We start from the raw sequence: 23,822 nt of genomic DNA, 5'->3' as shown, positions 1-23,822 counted from the left end.
AGGCTATATGTTTGCTTGAAGCGTCTGTCATTAAAGAATTATGTTATATTCATTGAATTTGATTCTTTTGACGAGTGGTTCCTGTAGGAATTACATATTACGCAAATTTTCTACGCGATGTGTCAGACGTTTTACATAAAAGCCAGAACTTACAAAAACTGTTATAAAATTAAATCAAAAGCACTGCACGCTTTGCTATTCATTGTTCGATCTTCGGTATTTCGCAATTACACTGCAAGGTAGAAAATACAGGAAGAAGAATTTAGTGTTTTTCAAACTTAAGCATTTCGGTATATGTCCGTTCACTGTCAGTATTCCTGTTACGCTTCTTGCCAGGCTCGGAGGACTTCTAAATGAACTTAACAGTCAGCTTGAAGATATTCCTGTGTGGAATGAAGTTCAACGTGCCATCCACATGTTGAGCTATGTCCTTGATTTATCTGAGAAGGGTCTTCAAGCCATACAAGGTATTATGGAATGTATTTTCATGCTGCTGCTGCTGCTGCTGCTGCTGCTGCTGATGATGATGATGATGATGATGACGATGATGATGATGATGATGATGATGATGATGATGATCATCATCATCATCATCATCATCATGACGATGATGATGATGATGATCACTATCATCATCATCATCATCATCATCATCATGATCATGATGATCATGATGATGATGATGATGATGATGATGATTGGTGTTATCTTTATTGTTGCAATAACATCGTAACGAAGATTGATTATTACGACATTTGCCATGTTATATAGACTTGCTCCAAGTCTGTGGGCATATAAATATCAAAACAGAATAAATTGAAGGAATGAACCGCAGCAGACTGAAAGGCTATCTGCTAGGCTGGTGCTCAGATCGTGGAGTGAACGCCTTGCCCCATTTTGCCTGACAGTAACTGCTCTGGCGAGACAAGCCAAGCGACTGGGGCCAGTCTACATAATATATTACATACGGTACTTGAGTAGAATCATTGATTACGGATTTACATACCTGTTGTACGCGTCTTGAACATTATAAAATACCGAATACACTTTTTAGGTACTGCGCTGCACTTACTTGCAAGTTGTCAAAAAGGGCATATTACGGGAAAAAGAATGCTATGGACAAGTTAGACATTTCTATTAGATGCACAATGTTCATAGTTTTTCCGTGTATCATTACTACAGATGGCGAACTTACCCTGGGCGACTTTCTCGGAAACCAGAGTGAGATTATATCATGGATGCAAGAAACTCTTAAGGTGTCTCCAACAATCCTCCAAGAGCTCTTTTCATCATCACTTAACCCAGAAAAGGTCAGCATCTACAGACGACTTTGGTTATCGATTTGTAAAATGATGGATTGACATAATATTGCTTGAAAGAAAAGGAAATTCAAATAAGCTATTATTTTCTGTTATAAAGATCGCCTCCATGACTATTATTTTATAAAGTGTATACGAAGGTAGGAAGAATAGAATGCCCTTGTACATACCAATGTATGTGCAAGCAAGTTGCAGAAGACATCAAAGACCGTCTTAATGTCAATCTTTGTGCCTCCGACACTGGTGATATGATTGGCCATTAGAATTTCTGAAAATTGAACGCGTCACGATAAATTTATGTTACCACTCGTCATATCTTTTTATTATTTCATTTTCCAGGTTTTGTCTTTGGCAGATCCCATGATATGGGAAAATCTTGCATGTGATGGTGAATCTCTAATCAGAGTTTTCGATTTTGATCCGTCGATCAACATTACAAATCTCATCAATGCTCTGTGTGGAGTTAACTTCACGACACTGGCACAGCACATGGCGGACGAATTTAATGTGGACAGACTTGCAGCCTTAGTGAGTGATATACCACACAATTCATTTAAAGAGTAATTACGCATAGACTCACTACAATCCAAAAGATCCCAAGTTAACTGTCTGTTTAAGAGCACAAACAATAATAAACCCAATTCTTTGTCATATTTGAAGTGTATATACAACATGCCAAATTGGGAAATCGGATCTTATTATTGCAATGGAGTATCCATGTCGGAAAGCATAAACTTAAATGCTGGTAAGTTTTTGACGCCTATTAATGATAATGTAATAACTTTTCCGTTTTAGCTTAACCCAGGCTACAGTCCACCAGCCATAGACTGGAGAGAAATGATTGAAAAGGTGACTGGGTTACAAGGACAAATAATGGATTTGATGTCTTCGAATTCAACGGCTGGCATCCTTCCACTTTCCATCCTGCAAGATTTCTTCACGAGCCAGGGAAATATTTTGATGAATTTTGAATCCATTTTCAACCTGTTCAGTGATGATGCGAATGACGAGAATCTTTTGAGGTAATTAATCACAAATCACATCTAATACGCCACGTTTTCGACAAGAAAATTACGATTGTGTAGCCAATAATGTGTTTGGTAAAGGAGACAAGTCCGGTAGTCTACGGTTAAGCCTTTATTAAAAAACCAACGTTTCGACCACACACAGGAGGTCTTCTTCAGGGTCTAAAATAATAACATGAGCGGATAAAAAGGATTAAAAATAAAAAACCAACAACGATACAACACAGTAAAATGAAAAGAGAGATATTGCGTACAAGGGATGTAAAAGTAAAGCTGGGCTATGCGCGTATCATAGGAAATGTAAAATCAATAAAACAAGTGTAAAAGATATGTAAAATCAAAAGCGGGATTCAAACATGTAATAAAAAGTGAAGGCAAAACGAGATATTGACAGCAAACTGGTGTCTGGAAAGCAGTATGAACGAAGAAATAACTTACAATACTGGAGAGCTGTAAAAACCGATCGCACTATGATGGTGAGAAAAGGCGAATGACAAAGCCTAACAAAGTACTCCCTAGAGTGGAGAAAATGATACATGAAAAGGTGGCTCCATAGGTAAGTGAACAGAGATAAGATGGCGTGCAAATCTGGTGTATATTCTACCAATCTTTTCTGTTAATGCCGTTGGGACATAAGGTGTCGAGTTCTTCAATTATTTTGAGTTCCATTTGTTTTCTGATACTGTCTCTTTTCGAAAATATTTTGCAGAGTGCAGTGAAAAGAAAGTGACTAATGCTATGACCAGGACTGTTAAAATGTTCCGCTATAGGGGTATTTTTGTTTGTTCTTATACTATAGAGATGTTCGTAGATGCGTTTACGAAGTTCGCGTTTGGTTTCCCCGATGTAAAGAAGATGACATTTTTTGCAAGTTATGACATAAATGAGATTGCGAGTTGAACAATTCATGTTGCCAGTGATGGAGATTGATTTGTCAGTGAGGTGGTTGTGAATGCGGCCATTGTCTGAAGATTTCATAAATTTGCACTGGTTGCATTTATTGCACGGTTTGCATTGTCCGGTATTATTCTGAGCGGGTCTTTGGTGTGGTTGACTTTAGCTTGGACTAACAGTTTCTTGAGGTTGGCTGATTGACGGTATGCTATGACAGGTGTTTCCTTGAAGACTTTGCTGGTGGCCTGGTTTGACTGAAGTATGTTCCAGTGTTTACGGATAATTGATGGTATGTGTGGAAGGGTAGGGTTGTATTCAATGACGAATGGTATCCTTTTGTTGGTTGTGGGTTGAATTGAAGAGGTTGGCTGAATGAGCTTGCTTCTGTTGATATTTTCGGCTTTCTTGATAGCATCGGAGATGGTACGGGGTTTGTAATTTCGTTTGATAAGGTGATCTTTCAATTTGTAGCCTCCGTCTGGAAAAGATCGTCATTCGAACAGATACGTCTGTATCGAAGGGACTGGCTCCAGGGTATTGCCTGAAATGTGTGGCTTGGATGACACGAGGTTGTCCAGATAGATATGAATGTTTGTCTGTGGGTTTGTTGTAAACTGTAGTTTCAATCTTGTCCTCGGTGAGTGGATCAGTGTGTCCAGGAATGAAATCTGTTTGTCACTGTATTCCAGGGTAAACTGTAGAGTGGGGTGGACAGAATTACAGTATTGGTGAAATTGTTTAAGTTGGTCTAGACCATGTTGCCACATAAATCTGACGTCATCGATGAACCTTTTCCAGTTGTCTGGTGCCGGTGTGTAGTTTTCCAGAATTTGCCTTTCTAATTTTCCCATAGTGATATTGGCATATGATGGGGCGACTTTGCTACCCATAGCAGTACCGCATATCTGTAGATAATAAGACCTAAAGTGTATTCTGCGTCCATGCGTGTACTTTGAGGTTAACCGTGGTCTCAATAACAGGAGACATGAATACTAATGGCCATGTTGTATTGAACAGTGCATTGTGATAACTCCTTTTGCTAAAACTTCAAAGTGTCATCATGTACGTACACATGTAACGTGGAAGTATATGCACGTACTGAAAGCATTTGTCAAGAACATGTCTTCCCGAAATGGAATATAGTAGTTCAAATATTCAAATTTTGGCGTGTTGTATCCCTATGATGTGCCATAATGAGAGACTCCCCATTTTTCAGACTTTCTGCAGTGTTTGACCAATTGTACGACATGTTAGAGCAACAAAGCACCGACCTAGCTTTGATGGCACCTTTCAACATAAGCGCTCTATTTGGCCATATCCAAGAACTGATTGAATCCACACAGGAAGATCAGCCGACACTGTAAGTTTACAAAAATTGTAACTTATTGTGATTTTCTATGAATAACTTTATCTCTGCCTTGTTATTCGCACCTCTATTTTTCGAAATTCGTATTTCCGTTGTTGTTGTTGTTGTTGTTGTTGTTGTTGTTTTGAGATGTCATTATTTAAACAGCAGTCTCGAATAAGTTGAAACTGTCAACTCTCTTTGTACTCAAACAAATTATGTTGATAACAGCTAACTAGATTCTGTTGTATGATAAGTCTTAACATTCAATTTTAACCCAATCATCCCCTGCAATATAATTAGATATAAGTTACTTTTACAATACGTAAAGCTTATGTAAACATAGCTGACCTTATGTCACGTTTAGGATTGGTCGTCTTCTCGATAACCTCAGCGACGATCTGCAAGACATCCTCATGTGGTCGGAGCTACAGCGCTACATGCAAATTGTAAACTACTTCCTGGATCTCAATCAGAAGGCGCTAGTATCATTAAAAGGTAAGTTTTCGTTATAGTGTTCGTATTCACGCGACAATTATGTTTCTGTGAAAATCAAAGAAGGAACATTGTTCATCCCACCGCCGGTTATTGTTCACTACATATTAGAGTTTTAGAGATGATGTACAAAAAGGGAGAAACCGCTAACAATATGTCGACAATATTACTACGTATTTAAACAACTGAAAAATGTGACGACAGTTTTTGTTTGCAGCTTAGAGGTTGGTAGATATTGTAAAAATCATAAGCGAAGCCAGATGTTAGTTCGATATTGCCTGAACAACCAGTGAAACATGTATATTTGGAAAGAGATTGAATGTGCGTTATTTCTTTTCTTTTCACGCCACAGATGGTGATCTGACGTTAGGCGGTCTCCTTACCAATCAGAGTGAGGTCCTTGCGCTGATGATGGAATCCTTGGAGATAACCCCTGAAGTTGCCATGGATATATTACAAGCGTCTTTGAATTTTGATAAGGTATCAAAGATGCATATGTTACATTGACTGTTCTCAAATAATACAATCAAATATGACAATATGATAAAATGTTTAACAGTGCTTGGTTGTTTGCATAATGATCATTTTTTTCATGTTCCTTACATCTCACAAAATGTTAAAAATCTTGTAGCACTATTCACATTCATGCATGAAATTTTATTCACAGTTGTTTGAGCTCATGGATCCGACGAAATGGGAATCTATATCGTGCGATACCAGTGAACTTTCGGAGATATTCGATTTTGGTTCTTCTGCGAATCTGACTAAAATAATCGATGCCCTTTGTGGTGCAAACTTCACTCAACTAGCGAACCAATTGGCCGACAACTTTGGAGTTCAAAAGCTGATGCAGCTCGTAAGTTCTCTTTTATGTTTCCGATTTATTTATCAAGATTATTTATTAAGTCTGGAATGAAATTACAGTCTTTGTTGAAAGGAATCGTGTAAACGAGGGTATTATTGAAAACATGTTCATTTCCATTGGGTGTAATTTACCGAACAGGTTTAATGGGCCGCTTTATTTGTTGTGTTAACTATGCAATGTTAATGACGTTTTGGAATTGTTTGTCGGTTTTACAGTTAACAACAAGTGACGCTGACCTTCCCAAAATCGACTGGACAAACACTATCTCAAAAATAACAAGTATGTATCAGTCGTTCCTGCACATTATTGCATCCAATGGAACTTTGCAAATGCAGCTTTCGAAATGGCAAGACATATTCATGATGAATTCGATGGATATGAATGATATCATCAGCGAACTTTCCAGCCTCTTTGGTGCAGACGCGCCGGTCCTGAATCCTGACGGGTAAGCTAAATGTTTGCTTGAAGCGCTTGCTCCTTCGGAATAAGATGCCCATCCTCTTAATAGAAAATGTTTTGCTATATGAGCGCTACTCCTAGAGAACATACATATCGATGGCACTTACCTAGTTAAAGTGCAACACGTTGTCAAATTAACAGAATACAATAAGTGTTCGATATTTGGTTTTTGCAAAATATACAGGGAGAAGTTTATTTAGCTTTCAAAGTTAAATCTTTATGCGTCTTAAACCAAAGACACAATCATTTACATTTGGGTAATACATTAGTAATGCATCGCTCAGAAAGCTGACAGAATATTTTATCAACCGGAACTATGATACCAGAATAGAATTTCGGTATTGTCCCCTATAGTGATATAGCGTTTGCTCATTTCATCGGTGACTTTTTTTCACCAGGCTGGGAGGAGTATTGAATGAACTTAACAGTCAGCTGGAGGATAATCCTGTTTGGAATGAAGTCCAACGTGCTATTCATGTGTTGAGCTATTTCTTGGATCTGTCTGAGAAGGGTCTGGAAGCCATGGAAGGTATGATTGAATGTGCTTACATGCGTCATAGTAATAATGATAATAATAATTATCATTATTATGATTATTATTGTTGTTGTTATTGTTGTTATTGTTGATGATGATGATAATGATGATCATGATGATGACATGGATATTTTTGTCATTGGATTTGTGACTACAAGGTACAGAAGATCTGTATATCATGACAAGCATTTAGTACGGTCTATCACACGACTCATCAGTACAAATTACTGGGCTGACAAATTTACCTTCCTCCTTTAACGCGTGCAGTACATTTAAATACTAAAATAGGACTCTTTAGGCTATACATTAAATAAAGTATAAGTTGTTCAAAAGAGACATTCCTATCAAACTGTGTCAAGGAAATATGAGGCAATTCTATAAGTGACACAATATTTACATGGGGTTGTGCATGTATTTTTACTGTAGATGGCGAACTGACCCTCATCGATTTCCTAGGAAACCGAAATGAAGTTTTATCATCGATGGTAGCGACTCTTAATGTGTCTCCAACAATCCTCCAAGAGCTGCTGACTTCGTCATTAGATCCTGAAAAGGTTGGCAAATTATTTAGATCAATCGAAAATTGACTTTAAAACTGCAAAATGATTAAATAGCATAGTATTGCTGAGAAGAATGAAAATTCGAATGGGCGAATGTGTTCTGATGTTAAAATCGCTATTACCATCAAAGTTTGATCGGTTTTTATCTGGATGAAACTTCGTAGAAAGTGGAAGAAGACAATGTCCGCATCAACCGTAATGTATGTGCGAGCTCGTTGAAAAGCTTCGAAAGACCATATAGTACAAAACCATTGCGCTTTAAACAATTGTGATCCTTACAATTTTGTAAATGCGTCAGTGTATGTAGCTCATAGTTACCTCTAATCATACCTTTTCATTTCCACCAACCAGGTGTTGTCGTTAGCAGACCCTATGATATGGGAAAATCTTGCATGTGATGGTGAACTTCTTACCGAGGTCTTTGACATTGATTCGTCGCTCAACGTTACAAATCTTATCAATGCACTGTGCGGAGTTAACTTCACAACACTTGCACAACAGCTGGCAGACGAATTCGATGTTGACAGACTTGCAGCCTTGGTGGGTAAAATAGTCCACACAGTTCATTCGAAAATCCACTGATCATCAAAGCAAGAAATGTTATACTGGATTGTTTATCTAACATTCTGCATTCCCAAACTTTAATCCCAACCTCGCAATGTACAATAAAGAAATGGCTTACACATCCCAAACGTCTTTAAATGAATTCTAGAGTGACTGTATGTTGTCGTGGCACATTAGAAAACAATGAATAGTATATTTTATTGTTCCAATTTTTCATTTTAGCTCAACCCAAGCTACAGTCCACCAACCATAGACTGGAGAGAAATGATAGCAAAGGTGACTGGGTTACAAGGACAAATAATGGATTTGATGTCTTCGAATTCAACGGCTGGTATCCTTCCACTTTCCATACTGCAAGATTTCTTCATGAGCCAGGGAAATATTTTGATGGATTTCGAATCAATTTTGAACTTGTTCAGTGGCGATATGAATGACGAGAATCTTTCGAGGTAAATAATTGCAGATTATATCTAAAACATCAAGTCTACTCAAGAGGAACATTGCGATTGAGTAGACAGTGAGCCCTAAACTATGCATTCTGCTCTCACACTGTACATGTTCGTTTATCTTCTTCATTATATATAGTATCCATAAAGTGTTAGACGATAGTGTTGATATCTACTAATACTGACATTTCAAAATTCTATCATGTACATAGAGATGTAAAACGCAAACTATAAGAGTATAAGCATATGCTACAACCATTTTTGGAAACTCATGTTGTACTCGAGTGTCGACCATATACGTCAAAGTTTCAGTGTTCTAGGAGTATAATTACCATAGGATGTACCATAATGATAGTGCCCTGCTCTTCTAGACTTTCAGCAGTGTTTGACCAATTGTTCGACATGATAGAACAACAAAGCACCTCTCAAGACCTAGCTTTGATGGTTCCATTCAACATAAGCGCACTATTTGGCCATATCCAAGAACTGATGGACTCCACACAGGAAGATCAGCCGACACTGTAAGTTAAAGGGAGAAACATAAAACACAATAATTTTTATACATATAGTTTATCTTTTTATGTCTAGCTATATAGACTTAGCTTGAAATGTTCGTTTCTGTCTATTTTTTGTCATTTGCTTTTTCTGCATTTTCTCTATGGAGTTGTGATTAAAGTTCAAGCAGCAGTCGGGAAAAAGGCTGTAACCGTCAACTCTATTTGTAAGTTATATGTGGCAAAGATACATATAATTCAATTATATGATTAGTTGTAACAACTTTCAAGTTTAGCGTCAATAAACATCGTAATACAGTTAATAACATAATGGTTAGCGCCTCGATAAGTGTAGCTTGCATCCCTACATTTTAGGATTGGTCGTCTTCTCGATAGCCTTAGTGATGATCTACAAAATATCCCCATGTGGTCGGAAGTACAGCGCTATATGCAAATTGTGAACTATTTCATAGATCTCAATCAGAAGGCGCTTGAATCATTAAAAGGTAAGTTTTCATTCCAGTTTTGGTATTTGGGATAACATCATACTTTGTTCAAATCGCTATCTTTGCATCACAAATTGTTCAACTTTGTCTCCAGATTCTGGTCAAAACATATGTAAGTTGCGAAGATTTTGTAGATAATTTGAGAAACCGAATAATTCACTCTAAAATTCGATTACTTATTTTCATTTTACGACCTAATTTTCCTTGGTAAAGGGTAAATGCAGATGTACCACAGCCAAAACAGAAGGTAAGGGGATGGCTAAGAAACCTGTAAGAAATCTATCTATGGAAAATGATGCTGTGAGACGTTCTTTATTTTCTTTTCCATAACGCAGATGGTGATTTGACGATGAGTGGTCTCCTTACCAACCAAAGCGAGGTACTTCTACTGATGATTGAATCCTTGGAAATAACTCCTGACGTCGCCATGGATATATTGCAAGCATCTCTAAATTTTAACAAGGTAATACAACAGTGATGCTATTTTATCTAATGCAAAATGAGAAAATTCGGCATAAACGTCTGAAATAACTTCCAGTGTTTGGTGATGTATCTGATTTTTATGGTGTACGGACCTCTTCATTTGCTATTTCTCAGAGTCTGTCGATGACAGATTATGAATAAAACACATGTAACACATATCGCAGTTAAAATGCCTCACAGCAGTTTTCATATCTTTTGATTTCACAGCTGTTTGAGCTCATGGATCCATTGGTATGGGAATCTGTTACATGCGATGCCAACAAACTATCAGAGATATTCGATTTCGGTCAATCGGCAAATCTGACCCACCTGATTAATGTTATGTGCGGTGCAAACTTCACTCAGCTTGCAGACCAATTGGCTGATGAATTTGAAGTTGACCAGCTGATACTCCTCGTAAGTTCTTGCACTCCATGACGTTTCAGATCTTTGTCTCATAAATTCAACTATCATTATTTCATGTATACTTCAGGAGGTATGGAATATAGTAATTGTTTATGACTGTTACATGGATACAGGGTAAAAAATTTGGTTGAAGTACACGCGAACGCTTTTAAACAGTCTTGTTGACTTCTTTATCTCATATCTTTTTTTTATATTCTACTGTAGTGGCAAACGCTAAAAACTATATTGTTTAACTGTCTTACAGTTGTTTTCTAATGAAACCGACCTTCCGAAAATCAACTGGACCAACTCAATCTCAAAAATCACAAATATGTATCAAACTTTCCTGGACCTGATTGAATCGAATGGAACTTTGCAAATGCAGTTCTTGAAGTGGCAAGAAATATTCATTATGAGTACAATGGGTATGGACGATATGCTCAATGACCTTGCCAACCTTGTTGGTGCAAACATGACAGCAGTGAATCCGGACGGGTAAGTTCAATATTTACTCAAGCTGCTATACTTTTTAATCATTCTACATTCTCTTAGCTGGCTGCTCCATAATTTGTAGTAGTTTTGCATCACCAGGATTCCTTTAGTCACACATCTGATTTAGATTCAATCCATTTGTATTTTCACAATTATAAAGATGATGCTTTGAAAAACATACTATGCGATCTCTGTATTGTCTTTCTACTTGGACGCTTTTATATTTTTTCGGCTTCACAGGATATTCTGACATTGAGCATAAATGGCTATAATTCTCAACAAATACAAATGCATCGTTACATTGATTGATCATTAACAGTAGAATATGTATATTAACGGCCATGGCCCTTTAAATCAAATTATATTGTTTGTCGTCGCGTGCTGATAGGTTTTCAGAGAAAATTAAGAAAAAAACACAACGTTAACTTTAGTACAAATTTAACTTTTATTTTCCCAAAAGAAGCCAAATAAAAATTAAGCTTATGTTAATACACTTGCATTTTTTGCCTGTGTTTGTCTTTTCCTCCGGCTGGCTGGTAGGTTTTTCAAAAATCCAAGGACGGCAAACAAAGAATTTTCTTTAAAAGGCCTTACAGGAAATGTTGACAATCGCCAACTATAGCTCAGCTGTACACTGGCTCCAATACACATTGACTTTCAAAACTTACGTCTGAACAAAGGACCATTATAAGTTATAATATGAGGCTTCATGTGCACTTTAAATATTCTTGTTGGCAACATTTCTCATCAGGCTGGGAGGATTATTGAATGAGCTGAACAGTCATCTTGAGAATAACCAAATATGGAATGAAGTTAAACGTGTTATCCACATATTGAGCTATTTCCTAGATCTATCGAAGAAGGGGCTTCACGCCGTAAAAGGTACGGTTTTATTTTACTCAGAAAACTGTGTTTTGTTCAGAATGTTGTGTTGCTGTATATTTCATTCGTGTGCAGGTTCTTAAAAATATGCAATCGCTGAAAGCATATAAGCGAACTGTAAGGGATTTGTAAAAGTGATACCTTTGACGTAGAGGATAGATTACATGATAAATAAGTCGAATATTAAGAAAATGCAATTCACTATGGACAAAAGGAAAGGACTAAAGTACATAACAAAGTAATGTTTATTAATTGGTCATGTTTTGTACTTCTTTCTTTCGGTCAGATGGCGAACTGACCCTAGCAGATTTTCTCGGCAATCGCAGCGAAATTGTGTCATGGATGGAAGATGCTTTGAAAGTGTCCCCAGAAATTATCCGAGAGCTATTAGCAACACCTTTGAATCCACAAAAGGTATATAACTTATTCAGTGTAACAATTATACAACGATGAAGTATTGCCAGAATATGGACACCTTAAATCAATCCATACGTTCATGAACTCCGTGACTTCAATTAAGATATATCCAATAGGAAGTTATCAAAGAATATGAACATCCATTTGTTTAGTGGTTTCATTATTGCAATGCATGGAAATTATTTCTAAACATCTACAGAGACTATCTAAAAAATGGGTGTCTCATCGGTGTTGGCTTTTAAACTATTAAATTGTCTTTTTTGATATTACAGGTTTTAACGTTAGTTGATCCAAACACATGGGGAAATCTAGCGTGTAATACCGAGTCATTGAAAGACGTTTTCGATTTTGATTCGACGGTTAACATTACAAATCTCATCAATTCCCTTTGTGGAGCTAACTTAACGTCACTGGCACATCATCTGGCAAACGAATTTGATGTTGACAAGATTACATCTTTGGTAAGTTAAATCTATGATTTCCATAGTTAAGCTGACAATGCTGAGATGATCAAATATTTATAAAATTAAGTACACTGTATCCATTGCCTTGCATCGTACGAAATAAAATTGTTACATGCTTTATTTTTCAGTTCGATATGAATAGCGATCTGCCGATGATAGATTGGACGAAAATGATCAACAACATACTTGAAGTACAAGGTCAATTAATGGAGGCTTTATTATCAAATTCAAACACTGAAATGTTAACTGTGTCCATATTACAAGAGTTCCTCACTGCACAAGGAAACATTTCGGCAGACTTGAATTCTCTACTCAATATGTTTGACGATGGCATATCTGAAGAGGATATTTCAAGGTAATTGCAAAGCAAAAAAAATATCCATAATATAACTAAAGTTCAGCGGTAAGCACACCCAGCAAGCCCTTATTTGTGTTCTTCGCTTGTGGCGAATACCTACCTCAAATCAACGTTCTTGAAAAACACTATATATGTTTATTAACAATATATCAACTTCTGTCTGTCTTTCTGTCTCTCTTGTTCACTATATTATTTTGTTATTACAGTTTTCTAATTCAAAGTCGTTTTCTAATTCGATAGGTTGGGTGAGATACTTTCCGGCTTGTACAATATTTTGGGTCAACAACCCGTTCCACTCCCGGACGAGTTACAACCGACGGGCCCAGACGATATCACAAAACTGTTTAATCTGATACAAGACCTGTTGACTGTCAACCAGGAAGACCAGATTGAGCTGTAAGTTTAGATAGTATTGAAATCTTAATGCCGTGGGTTCAGTGGCATGTTAGCACTTTGCTATCGTTGCATTACAAATCATTTTGCATGAGCACTGCTATTCCACACATAATGTTTATAGTTAATTTGCGTTTCGTTTTGTATTTCAGGATTGGTCGATTGCTCAACAGAGTGGGCAGTCAGCTAGGTGGTAACCAGATGTGGTCAGAGCTTCAGCATTATGTGCATGTAATGAACTACATCTTAGATCTTGCCCAACGGGGACTTGACGGACTCAAGGGTATATATGTTTGTGCTTTTATTTATTCAATTCAATATTGTCAGCGTTTATATTCTGATTTGTGAACTGTGCATCCTGAATGTGACGCCCTCAATTGATGAAAGATGATCGCATTTCATGAAAACAAAGATGCGTAACACCAGAGAGGTGTTGTTTGTTTGTCAAGTAATTTCAATGTCATGCTGTTTTTAATTCTCACAGATGGAGACATAACATTAGGCGGTCTCCTTGCCAACCAGAGTGAGATTCTTTCACTGATGACGGAGTCTCTAAGGATATCACCGAGTGTTGCCATGGAGATACTACAATCATCTCTCAACCTCAACAAGGTACCTAGACAGATCCATACTTGTCTTTTGAATTAGTAGAAACATTACGATTAAATAATGCTTGCGATTTTTATCTTTTGACATTATAACTGGATTTAAATGAAGTTATTGTTCTTTACGATGTTTTAAAAAGCCTGTATGTGTAATTTCAGCCCCAAATCCACTAAAAAACACACCTCTATGTAAAACATATACTGTGATTTATTCTCTTTTTATTCTTTTTAAGTTGTCCGAGCTAATAGACCCAATGACATGGAACTCATTCGCATGTGATGCTGATCAGCTCTCCCAAATATTTGACTTTGGTTCTGCCTCAAATTTGACTGAAGTGGTGAGGTCCCTTTGTGGTGCAAACTTCACACAGTTGGCCAATCGATTGGCTGAAAGCTTTGGTATCGCAAAACTTCAAATGATGGTAAGTTGGAAATTCGCTTTTATTCCAAACTAATGTATCATTCAATTAACGAAATAAGACTGTATTGTTGTAAACTATAATTATTCCTCCATTACATTGTTCTTGTAGGGATTACTGGATTACGAGATGTTAACATTTCTTTATGTGTGAAATTTAAATTTCAGATTGCATCTAATACAACTGAGCTTCCAGAAATGGACTGGGCAGACACTGTAACTAAAATGACAACTTTGTACCAATCTTTCCTCGATCTAATGGCATCGAATGGAACACTGCAAATGCAGCTTTCAAAATGGCAGAACTCGCTCATGGTGGACATGGATATTGAGGATATCTTCAGTGATCTAATGCAAATGTTTGGGGGCAATTTGACTGCAACTACCCCTGACAGGTAATTTTGTCCATCTCATTTTGGCTAGTGTTTTGTAAATGCAAGTCTGAGATCGTGACTGGCCTATTATCCTAATATATACAACGAAATCTTACTCAACAATGATTATGCATGTAAAATCAGATTTAACATCGGCTTTTGAAGAAACAATGATATCACCTTAATAGAAGCGATTATTTACCATACTTCTGGAATGGTATTTTACAAACACGTCTTTTCCATCCATATATCGCTTTGCACAGTTTTGGTCCTTTAATTGATGTGTTATGGAAGCTGATCACGAGCGGGGACGCATCTGTCGGAGACGTTAACCTTAGTATGCTACTGTCCTTCAACGCATCCTCAATCATACACCATCTGCAAGAAATAATCACATCATATGGAGAAAACCAATTGGCTTTGTAAGTTTGCTTCGTGTAAGACACGTAATAAGTATTTCTGTTCAGTATATAATGTGAGATTAATTGCAGATTTTAATGCACTTAATTGCAACATTTGCTGTATGCAAACAACAGCAATATCCTGACACCATATAGCTATAGAATCATTAAAGATACCTAATCTATATCGCTATTCTGCTAATGTACTTCTCACGGGATTTTTGAATTTCAGCATCGGGAATCTGCTGAATGACGTAAGCAACGAGATGGAAGATGTCCCCATGTGGTCCCAACTGCAACAATACATCCACGTTATAAACTACTTCGTTGAGTTTTCAGTCCGGATTGTACGTTCCTTGAATGGTATGACAACTATCTTATAAGCTCAGTTCTCAAGAGCTAATGCATATTTAACAAATTGCTTTGTTTAACAAAGCAGCTTATGATATACGTGTGTAATTACTATTTATTAGAATGCGTGCGTTGTTTATATTCTAATAAAATAGTTCGTACCAATATCGTCTGCCCTCATGACGGTTAACAATTTGATATTTGACTTCATCAGTGTCATTTAGTCAAAGTAGTACAATGACTGTGAGTGTAGATACACTAACGTCGGTACATCAAAAAGTACTGGACGTCCTTTCAATACATAGGGGTGCAATGCTCTTTGATCAGAAAGACGTGCTTTTCTCTACAGATGGAGATATCACGCTAGGTGGAATGCTCAACAGTCAAGACCAAATCTTGATTCTGCTGAAAGAATCGTTAAATTTGTCGCCTGATGCTGCTACTGATCTTTTATCTGCGTCCTTAAATCCAGATAAAGTAAGTTATTCATCACTCATCGTTGCGTAGTCATCTACATCAGTCATCAATACCTCTATGACGTCATCAACATTGCCACATTTTAATATACTTTCAAGCGCTCTCCTACCAACTGTCACCATTTAAATATCCCTTGACCAGGAAAGTAACTTTATAGTTCTTCGTTTCTGCAGGTTTTTTACCTCGTCGATCCAAGAAAATGGGACGCCTTCGTTTGCGATGGAGATAAACTCACCGAAGTCTTTGATTTTGGTTCATCGGTGAATGTCAGTGAGATTGTTAACGCCCTCTGTGGCGCTAACTTCACAGAAATAGCTACCCGACTGGCACAGGACTTTGATGTAGACAAGTTAATGTCTTTGGTAAGTACAACTCTACCAGGATATAGGCACAAAGTCAAAGACGTTGTTAACGTTCTATTAATAATGCATAGTTATCGTGGAATATTAAGGAGATAAATTATGCCAATCTTCCGTCTTGATTAAGGTGAAGTACTACGAATTACGTCAAAATTAAGTTGTGGTGTCATTTTCTTGAAACTTTGCACAAAATTCCTTGAAAGTTGTGCAAGTGCAAAAATGAAATAAAAAATGGGGGTCCCACGCTCGTTTCCATGGAAACGGACGTTAAAATGGCGTCGTTAGAAATAAATAAAAATGATATAATTCACTTAAACTAAAGAAAGAAATTATAAAACGCTTAGTAAATGAGTTAATTTTAATAAATACCAAGACTTAAGATCCATATCTATCAGAATGTATAGTTTTCGTGATGTTTGTGAAGAAATTTTAACATGAGTATCGATTACAAAATGACGATATCGAAATTATATCATTACATAATTTTTGAACTTTCTTCCTGTCGCTTTGAATGGTGTCATTTTGACCAAACTTGGCGAATAAAATCCTGACATAATACCATTTAGTTTACACTTATAATAAAAGGGTGTCACCACGCTACCTTTTACAATATCTCCAGGTGAATGGGTAATTTGCGCCATATAAATGGGAGAAAAATGTTAATTTTTCGCTCATATTGAATAAAAACCAGCTTCCTAGGGGGTCAAAATATGACAAGGTTTATAGGTCACATGTATTTCTAAGACACTGGGTCAAAAAATTCGGTAAAAGCGCAATTTCAACAATGACAGGTGATGTTAAATACATGCGCTACAAAATAGCCCATTTGCGGCAGGCTGGAGTTAAATCTGCGCAGAAACGTTCTAAAGCGTGTTGCGCGTTCCGAATTCGTCGGCCTTCACCTTAACAGACAATACTTATTTCACTTAAGGGGTGGAAACACTAGTATTCTTCTGTTTTTTTAGCATTACCTCCTGCTACCTCCTGCTGATTGCTCGTTTATAATGAATTGTTCCTATAAAATTCCAGGTTTCCAACACGACGCAGCAGATATCTGCTATTGACTGGAAACAGACAATTTTCAATGTAATGGAGCTGTATACCATTTTGACTGATATGATGAACTCAGCGACACCAATACCAATGATGCCCATATCCCTGTGGCAGGACGTCTTAATGGAAAGTAACTTGACGGCTATACTGAGCGATTTGGCTGATGCCTTTGATGTTGAAATGGCGATACCAGATGCCGCAAGGTATATACGCATCAATAATTTGATAAGAAATACTAAGTCTCAATAATGACAGTATACATTTTAAAGGTTTTTATCGAAACGTTTTTAAAAGGTCGTAACAATTTAGAAATGGCCTATGAGCCAAGAGTCTATTAGCAGAATCATCGATGACTCATACCAGACGCTACACGTCTTCATGATATAGCAGCGGAACTCGTCGATCGGATCATTCAGTTACAGTGAAATAATAAAAGATTTACTTTTAAAGGTCTTTTTTATCTTTCCCATACAACCAGTGTCGTCCCAATATTTGAGAATCTCATGGAGCTAGTGCTCTACCAGAATGCTACAGAATGGAGAGAGTTTCTTGCATACATGGATATGATTGGTCAGATAAGTGAATGGTTAACCAATGAGCTGGAAGGTCTGATTGGCATGCAACTCAATTTGGCTAGCCTATTCAAGGATTCGTCAGCAATGGCTCAGATACTTCGTGATACAATGAATCTTTCACCGGAAGCAGCGGAAGCGATGTTAAAGGCTACAATATCACCAAGCCAGGTAAAAGACATGCCTGTACCACAAAACGTGTGGTTTTCACATGTTTCAGGAAAAGAGGATAGAGAAACGTAAAATTAAAAGGCACTGAGCTTACGCATCTAGATATTAAGCTATATTACCTGTACAGTAGACGAGGCACATACTGAACAAGTACGAGGATAGCTATAATATGCGTTTTAGAATTTTAATTCGTCTAGGGACCAAGTGTGTATTTTAGCATGAAGAGTACATATTGCCGGAACACATAAATATGACGGGTAATGGAAGTTTTACTTCCTTGCTAATGAAATCCGTTGTATAATTTATATTGTGTATTTTAATGCATTTATTAATTCCTGGTAAAATGCTGCGCGAAATATAAAACTACAACTGCAGGTATGGCAGTCAAAATGTCTTTACAGTACTGTTTTTTATCATTTTTGTCCTATGTTTCAGCTGTCAATGCTACTAAACACTAGACCAGAAGACCTCACTCAACATCTCTGCAATACATCCTTCATCCAATTCCCAACGGTTGCATCGGAAGAGGCATACATGGAACTCCAAAGTGTGTTGTGTCAATCAAATGCTACCAGACTGGTGGAAACGCTGATCAGCCAGCTTAGCGTTCAAAATATAATATCTGAGGTATGTATTTTCTGCATTTCAATATCAGTCGAATAATGTGCAGCAATGGACCATTCTTGATTGTGTTAAATAGCGAAACCTGGAATTCGAATGGACCACGGTTAAGGAAAAACATGCGCAACGCGTGTAAAAATACATGTTTCGCCGGAAGCTTTTGTACACGTGGATTTGTTTGTATGGTCATCAAGTGATCTATTGGGCATACTGAGTCAGTAGAAAATCTAAACACCTCGTGTATTCAAGTCTTGATTAGAACCAATGAGACAGGAGAGACATTAATTCTAATTATTTTAATACATTGACGTCATTGTTGTTTTAATAAGTTATTTCATTGTAGTTTATCGCCGTACCGTAGGCAATATTTAAATAGATATTATTAATAGTGTGAGGCACATGGAATTAGTTTACTGAGAATACTCCCCGTCTGATTAATAAACTTTATCAAAGCGTAATTTTTCCACCTTCATAATTTTTTTTTGAGATATTGTGTTTTAAGACATGAAATTATTTAATTATTTTCCTAATAGTTTGAGAATTTGTGGGCTTCAATGACAAGTGGTCTTGACGAAAGGAAATCAAACCTCACTGGAACTGTTGAAAATGTAATGGATCTCGTGAGCGCCATCGAGAACATGCTTCAAAATCCAGCGAGCATCGACCAATCACTGCTGAATATGTTAAATACCACGATTGCAAGCGACCTGTTGAATGTTCTGCAGGGTTATTTGAACTCGACACTGTTGACACCATCATCGGCAACGTAAGTTAACTTGTATACAACGTTTACTATGTACCTGAAACCGTAGTTATTGTTACCCATTTTGGGACATTTGTTCTGTGACATATTTTTTATAGTAAATATTATACACAAAAAAAGTTGAGCAATTTGCTCCTCATTGAAGTGCTTCTGTCACTCTGGTTTTGTTTTCTGCCATAACTAGCGGCGTGACAATCATTCGGTGTGGCAGTAAACCCTAACATTAATTTTTTATCTTGTTGGTTTTTCTTAGTATCAACGAAATGCTGAAATTAGTGGAGAGTTCTCTTCGAGCGGCCGGTGTCTGGGACATGGTCAGACCGCAGCTTGAATTGTTCAATGTCTTCATCGAAGCAATCTTTAACGATCTGCAAGATGGTGAGAAATTAGGTTTACACAATATTAGACTGAACTAGCATGATGACCATTTCAGTGTGGTGATTTTATCTTTGTAAACTCTGTTCAGGTCATTTATAGTGTCAGTTTATTTGACATCAAGGAAAACGTATGACCAGAAGACAGTATTTGTTTTAAAACATAACAATGTTTTCTTTTTAATATGATCGCAAATGACACCATAATACTTACACCTTTTCAAAAACATCATTGTTGCTTTATAAAAGTCGAAGAACGAAAACTATCGATGGAGCAGAATTTCATTACGACGCTTCGTATATAGGGCAAAACATGTCAGTTTTCTTACGATGTAATTCGCCTGATACTGAATTTTTCCGAGCAGTTGGCTTATTCCAAACACGCCGTGATCGTAACAAGGGTACTGTATTTATATCACTGCTTCAGATCTCGATTTGACAGAGCTGATGAGGAACCCGAGTATGTTATTGCAATATCTTGAAGACAGACTTAAGATTTCTCCGGAACTCATACAGCAAGCTTTCCTAATGGATCAATTTGATATCTGGAAGGTAATGTCCATGAGACAATTTTTCGTTTGCTGGACTGTATATGAATGTGAAAGGGGTCGCCATCTTTTCACGGTGTATTCGTTGTAAAAAACAGATGTCTAACGGCCTATAATAATAATTTATGAATTCAGAGAAGAATAGTAAGTCACATTTAATAGGAAACAAAGATAACTGCGTCTTTCCTCTCTAATCCATTTTTATCACGCATTCTCGTCCAGTATTTTATTCGTAACCATGTGAAAATTGTTTATGAAATAATTTATACAGTAAAGTCACATGCCGATTATCTGCAGGCGTTCTCAACATATATGACTGAAATACAAAGTGAGTAAATATAACGAACACTATATGCAGGATCCAGTGCGTGGACATGAAATCTACACAAGATAAATTGAAATATTCTTCTTAATGACCTTTTACTCGGCAGTTGGCCGCAATCTTCAATGAAGGAGCGTGGAAAGACGTGTTCTGCGACCAAGAAACCTTCACGACTGCTTTGTCCGTACCACTATCACCTGTCTTCAACGCCACTGCAATCCAAGAGATTATGTGTCATATCAATGTGACAACTTTCTTCAAGCAGGCAGAAGAGGATCTTGGTATTGATATCCTTGCTTTGCGAAGATGGGTAAGATTGCTAAACACCGCTATCAGTTATTCTCTTTTTCAGTAGGGGAAACGAAAGTGTGAGTCTGATAACACATTGCTGTAGACAAGCTAGGTTTAGTAAAATAATGTGAAGGTGACCGAGTTGTAAAAATGCAATAGCATGTAACCCACTGAATTAGTTTCTTTTTTATGCTTGAATCTTGCAATTCAATCTTGTGTCAGATAATTTCATTAAAAAGCTGACATTACTCTACTTCCCTCGTTTGAAAACTGTCTTGTGCAATTTTTTCGAAATGTTAATCACATAATCAAGGATTCAAATGACTGTCAATTAAATAATGGAGACAAGAGTTTGCTTTCCTTCATCCAAAATATTTCTGATATTTTTCAAATTGACTCTGACTTTGTATGATCTTCCCGTGTTGTCTTTTTTAGATGACGGTACTTCTGTCGCCAAATACAACCAACACACTGACAAATATACGGGACTTTGACTGGGAGGATATGACTGGAAACATTCAACAACTCACAGGGCTGTTTGATCAGTTACAAACAGTGGCTCCTGGACTTAGCAATCTCACCGGCGTCAATTTTACTGAAATACAACTGATGTTAGAAAGGTACATGGAAGCAGTCGGAACAAACGAGCTACAAATGTAAGTTGTTTTCGTTTTCCCATTTATCTTTGTGCGAAAATTTCTAGCAGATACGCCGTTACATATAGTCTCAAATGAATGTTTCACTATGATTGGTTTATTTTTGTAGATTGGTCACCGTGCTTGAGAGTCTCGATCCACTGTTGAGTAATGAAGGGTTCTGGAGGACAACAAAGGGCTACATGGAGTCTATTGGCAACCTAGCTGAATGGTTTAATGACAGATATGCTGAACTAGAAAGTAAGTTGTAAATTGTGTTGTAATAAATTCTTTCTAAGCGGATACCACTACAAATACTAAGGATTGTCATGTAAAGAATAATTGTACACTGAGAATCTAAAAGTAGGATTATGCTGTTGTTTAGAGAAAAAGATTTTGAACCTTTGATCCAATTTCTTCCATAAGCTACGATAGTACCCGAGTTAACATTAACTTTGCTGCCCGAATTTGAATTTAAATACATGCATTTTAAATTGTCATTTTTGTAAATGATATATATGTTTGTCACTGCTGCAATACCAATTGCTTAAATTGTGGTAATCAAGGTGATTGATTGATTGATTGACTGATTGATTGACTGATTGATTGATTGATTGATTTTAATCATTTTCTAGGTTTTGGTTTCAATCTGACAAACTTGGTCCGCAACAAGACTGAGCTGATAGATGTGTTGTCAACCATAATGTCTGAAGACATGCTCCTTACTTTCATGAACGCGGTAGTCAAGCCCCATGATGTAAGACTAACTTATGTTTTTGCCCGATTTTAACTTTAAATCTTTATTTTGTACTGAATTATCATTTTATATCACAACCGGACGCCTATCTCAATTTTTTGAAACAAACACGCAAACAAACAAACACCGATGTTTGCTATGGCCACCGAACACACAATCAAGAATTGTTAATTTCACAAAATGTCATCTAATTTTGAATTATCACTTACCATACTCTTTTCTTACAGGTGATTAAACTAATTGATATTAATACATTCCAAATCACTGTATGCGACCCAGAAGAATTCATCAAACTCTTTGATTTCCCGGATGGTTTCGAGGTCGATGACGTCACTTTGTTGCAGCAAGCTCTGTGTGTCATTGCTTCAAATGAAAGCACAGCGGACATGTTCGTTAATCAGCTCCTTTCTCAGATGGATGTGACGTTGCTCTACAAAGAGGTGTGTGTGTTCTGTAAACTGTTGACACCGCTATGACACAGAGAAAATGACCTCAAGGCGGCGACGATAATTAATGACAAACATTAGTTTAATGTTAGATATGATATTTGTAAGAAGTATAGGAATGAAGTTCTTTTCTCTGTTTTAACCGCTGATCATCATCGTCAGCGGCATCATCATGATCTTCGTCATCATCATCATCATCATCATCATCATCATCATCATCTAATCATTAATAGTTTTGTTCCCGTTTTTTTAGTTTTCTTTTTGACACCACTTTCCATGTACATATCAGTTGACTAATTGTAATAATCAGATGATGGGAAATCGTTCTTGTTTCGCATAGTATCATCGTATGAGTAAGGCAAAATCGGTAAAGTTGGCACCCATAATACTCCACGAGTTCAATAATATGCATGGCATGTATCTTAGACGAAGATACGTCATGATGTTCTTTCCATGTTTCAGATTGAAAAACTAGCGACAGATAACTATGGCAGAGGTATTGGTGCCGATGACGTCGAATGGCATAGGATAGTTGTTGAGCTCCAGCATGTAATGATGAATATAGCCCAGCTACTTGAGAAAGATCTTCTGTTGAACAATGTCAATCTGCAACACTTGCTATCCTTATTCCAAATTGGCAATTCTCCGTTGGATAACTTTGAAATGCCAGGTCTTGAAAGGTATTTACTGAAACTTAATATCGCCATTCCACACTGGAAATTCAGTGTTGCATAGGTATTTGCCAAATTGATAGATTTTGATATTATTCTCTTTAAATTTTTGAAGTAATTTTTTTTCAATTTATTGAGTACATTTTGATCATAGAAGACGATTGTTATTAATAAAACCACCTTGCCATGCCAACGGCTTCTTTTATATTTCTTGTGAATTTAGCATTTAAGAA

At 36.9% G+C, this 23,822-nt stretch overlaps 1 protein-coding gene across 1 annotated transcript in view; it reads left to right on the top strand.

Moving 5' to 3' along the window:
* The window catches only part of LOC139134064 (uncharacterized), a 49,544-nt gene that overhangs the window by 2,511 nt on the left and 23,211 nt on the right, over window positions 1–23,822 (top strand). The window contains exons 7-49 of the mRNA XM_070700964.1: window positions 337–467; window positions 1,183–1,310; window positions 1,659–1,847; window positions 2,115–2,341; window positions 4,455–4,598; window positions 4,951–5,081; window positions 5,431–5,558; window positions 5,746–5,934; window positions 6,159–6,388; window positions 6,801–6,931; window positions 7,364–7,491; window positions 7,849–8,037; window positions 8,284–8,510; window positions 8,879–9,028; window positions 9,377–9,507; window positions 9,843–9,970; window positions 10,198–10,386; window positions 10,640–10,869; window positions 11,618–11,748; window positions 12,035–12,162; window positions 12,438–12,626; window positions 12,758–12,984; window positions 13,228–13,383; window positions 13,533–13,663; window positions 13,865–13,992; window positions 14,219–14,407; window positions 14,572–14,798; window positions 15,041–15,199; window positions 15,411–15,541; window positions 15,879–16,006; window positions 16,180–16,368; window positions 17,395–17,621; window positions 17,897–18,161; window positions 18,597–18,788; window positions 19,316–19,548; window positions 19,799–19,923; window positions 20,347–20,471; window positions 20,899–21,099; window positions 21,516–21,736; window positions 21,846–21,976; window positions 22,351–22,472; window positions 22,700–22,912; window positions 23,381–23,598. Coding sequence (XP_070557065.1) covers window positions 337–467; window positions 1,183–1,310; window positions 1,659–1,847; window positions 2,115–2,341; window positions 4,455–4,598; window positions 4,951–5,081; window positions 5,431–5,558; window positions 5,746–5,934; window positions 6,159–6,388; window positions 6,801–6,931; window positions 7,364–7,491; window positions 7,849–8,037; window positions 8,284–8,510; window positions 8,879–9,028; window positions 9,377–9,507; window positions 9,843–9,970; window positions 10,198–10,386; window positions 10,640–10,869; window positions 11,618–11,748; window positions 12,035–12,162; window positions 12,438–12,626; window positions 12,758–12,984; window positions 13,228–13,383; window positions 13,533–13,663; window positions 13,865–13,992; window positions 14,219–14,407; window positions 14,572–14,798; window positions 15,041–15,199; window positions 15,411–15,541; window positions 15,879–16,006; window positions 16,180–16,368; window positions 17,395–17,621; window positions 17,897–18,161; window positions 18,597–18,788; window positions 19,316–19,548; window positions 19,799–19,923; window positions 20,347–20,471; window positions 20,899–21,099; window positions 21,516–21,736; window positions 21,846–21,976; window positions 22,351–22,472; window positions 22,700–22,912; window positions 23,381–23,598 — 7,386 coding nt within the window. The remainder of the gene's footprint in view (window positions 1–336; window positions 468–1,182; window positions 1,311–1,658; window positions 1,848–2,114; window positions 2,342–4,454; window positions 4,599–4,950; window positions 5,082–5,430; window positions 5,559–5,745; window positions 5,935–6,158; window positions 6,389–6,800; window positions 6,932–7,363; window positions 7,492–7,848; window positions 8,038–8,283; window positions 8,511–8,878; window positions 9,029–9,376; window positions 9,508–9,842; window positions 9,971–10,197; window positions 10,387–10,639; window positions 10,870–11,617; window positions 11,749–12,034; window positions 12,163–12,437; window positions 12,627–12,757; window positions 12,985–13,227; window positions 13,384–13,532; window positions 13,664–13,864; window positions 13,993–14,218; window positions 14,408–14,571; window positions 14,799–15,040; window positions 15,200–15,410; window positions 15,542–15,878; window positions 16,007–16,179; window positions 16,369–17,394; window positions 17,622–17,896; window positions 18,162–18,596; window positions 18,789–19,315; window positions 19,549–19,798; window positions 19,924–20,346; window positions 20,472–20,898; window positions 21,100–21,515; window positions 21,737–21,845; window positions 21,977–22,350; window positions 22,473–22,699; window positions 22,913–23,380; window positions 23,599–23,822) is intronic.

Source organism: Ptychodera flava, chromosome 5 (genome assembly GCF_041260155.1).
Source record: "Ptychodera flava strain L36383 chromosome 5, AS_Pfla_20210202, whole genome shotgun sequence".
Classification (NCBI taxonomy): domain Eukaryota; kingdom Metazoa; phylum Hemichordata; class Enteropneusta; family Ptychoderidae; genus Ptychodera; species Ptychodera flava.
This window is presented reverse-complemented; position numbering and strand designations above follow the sequence as displayed.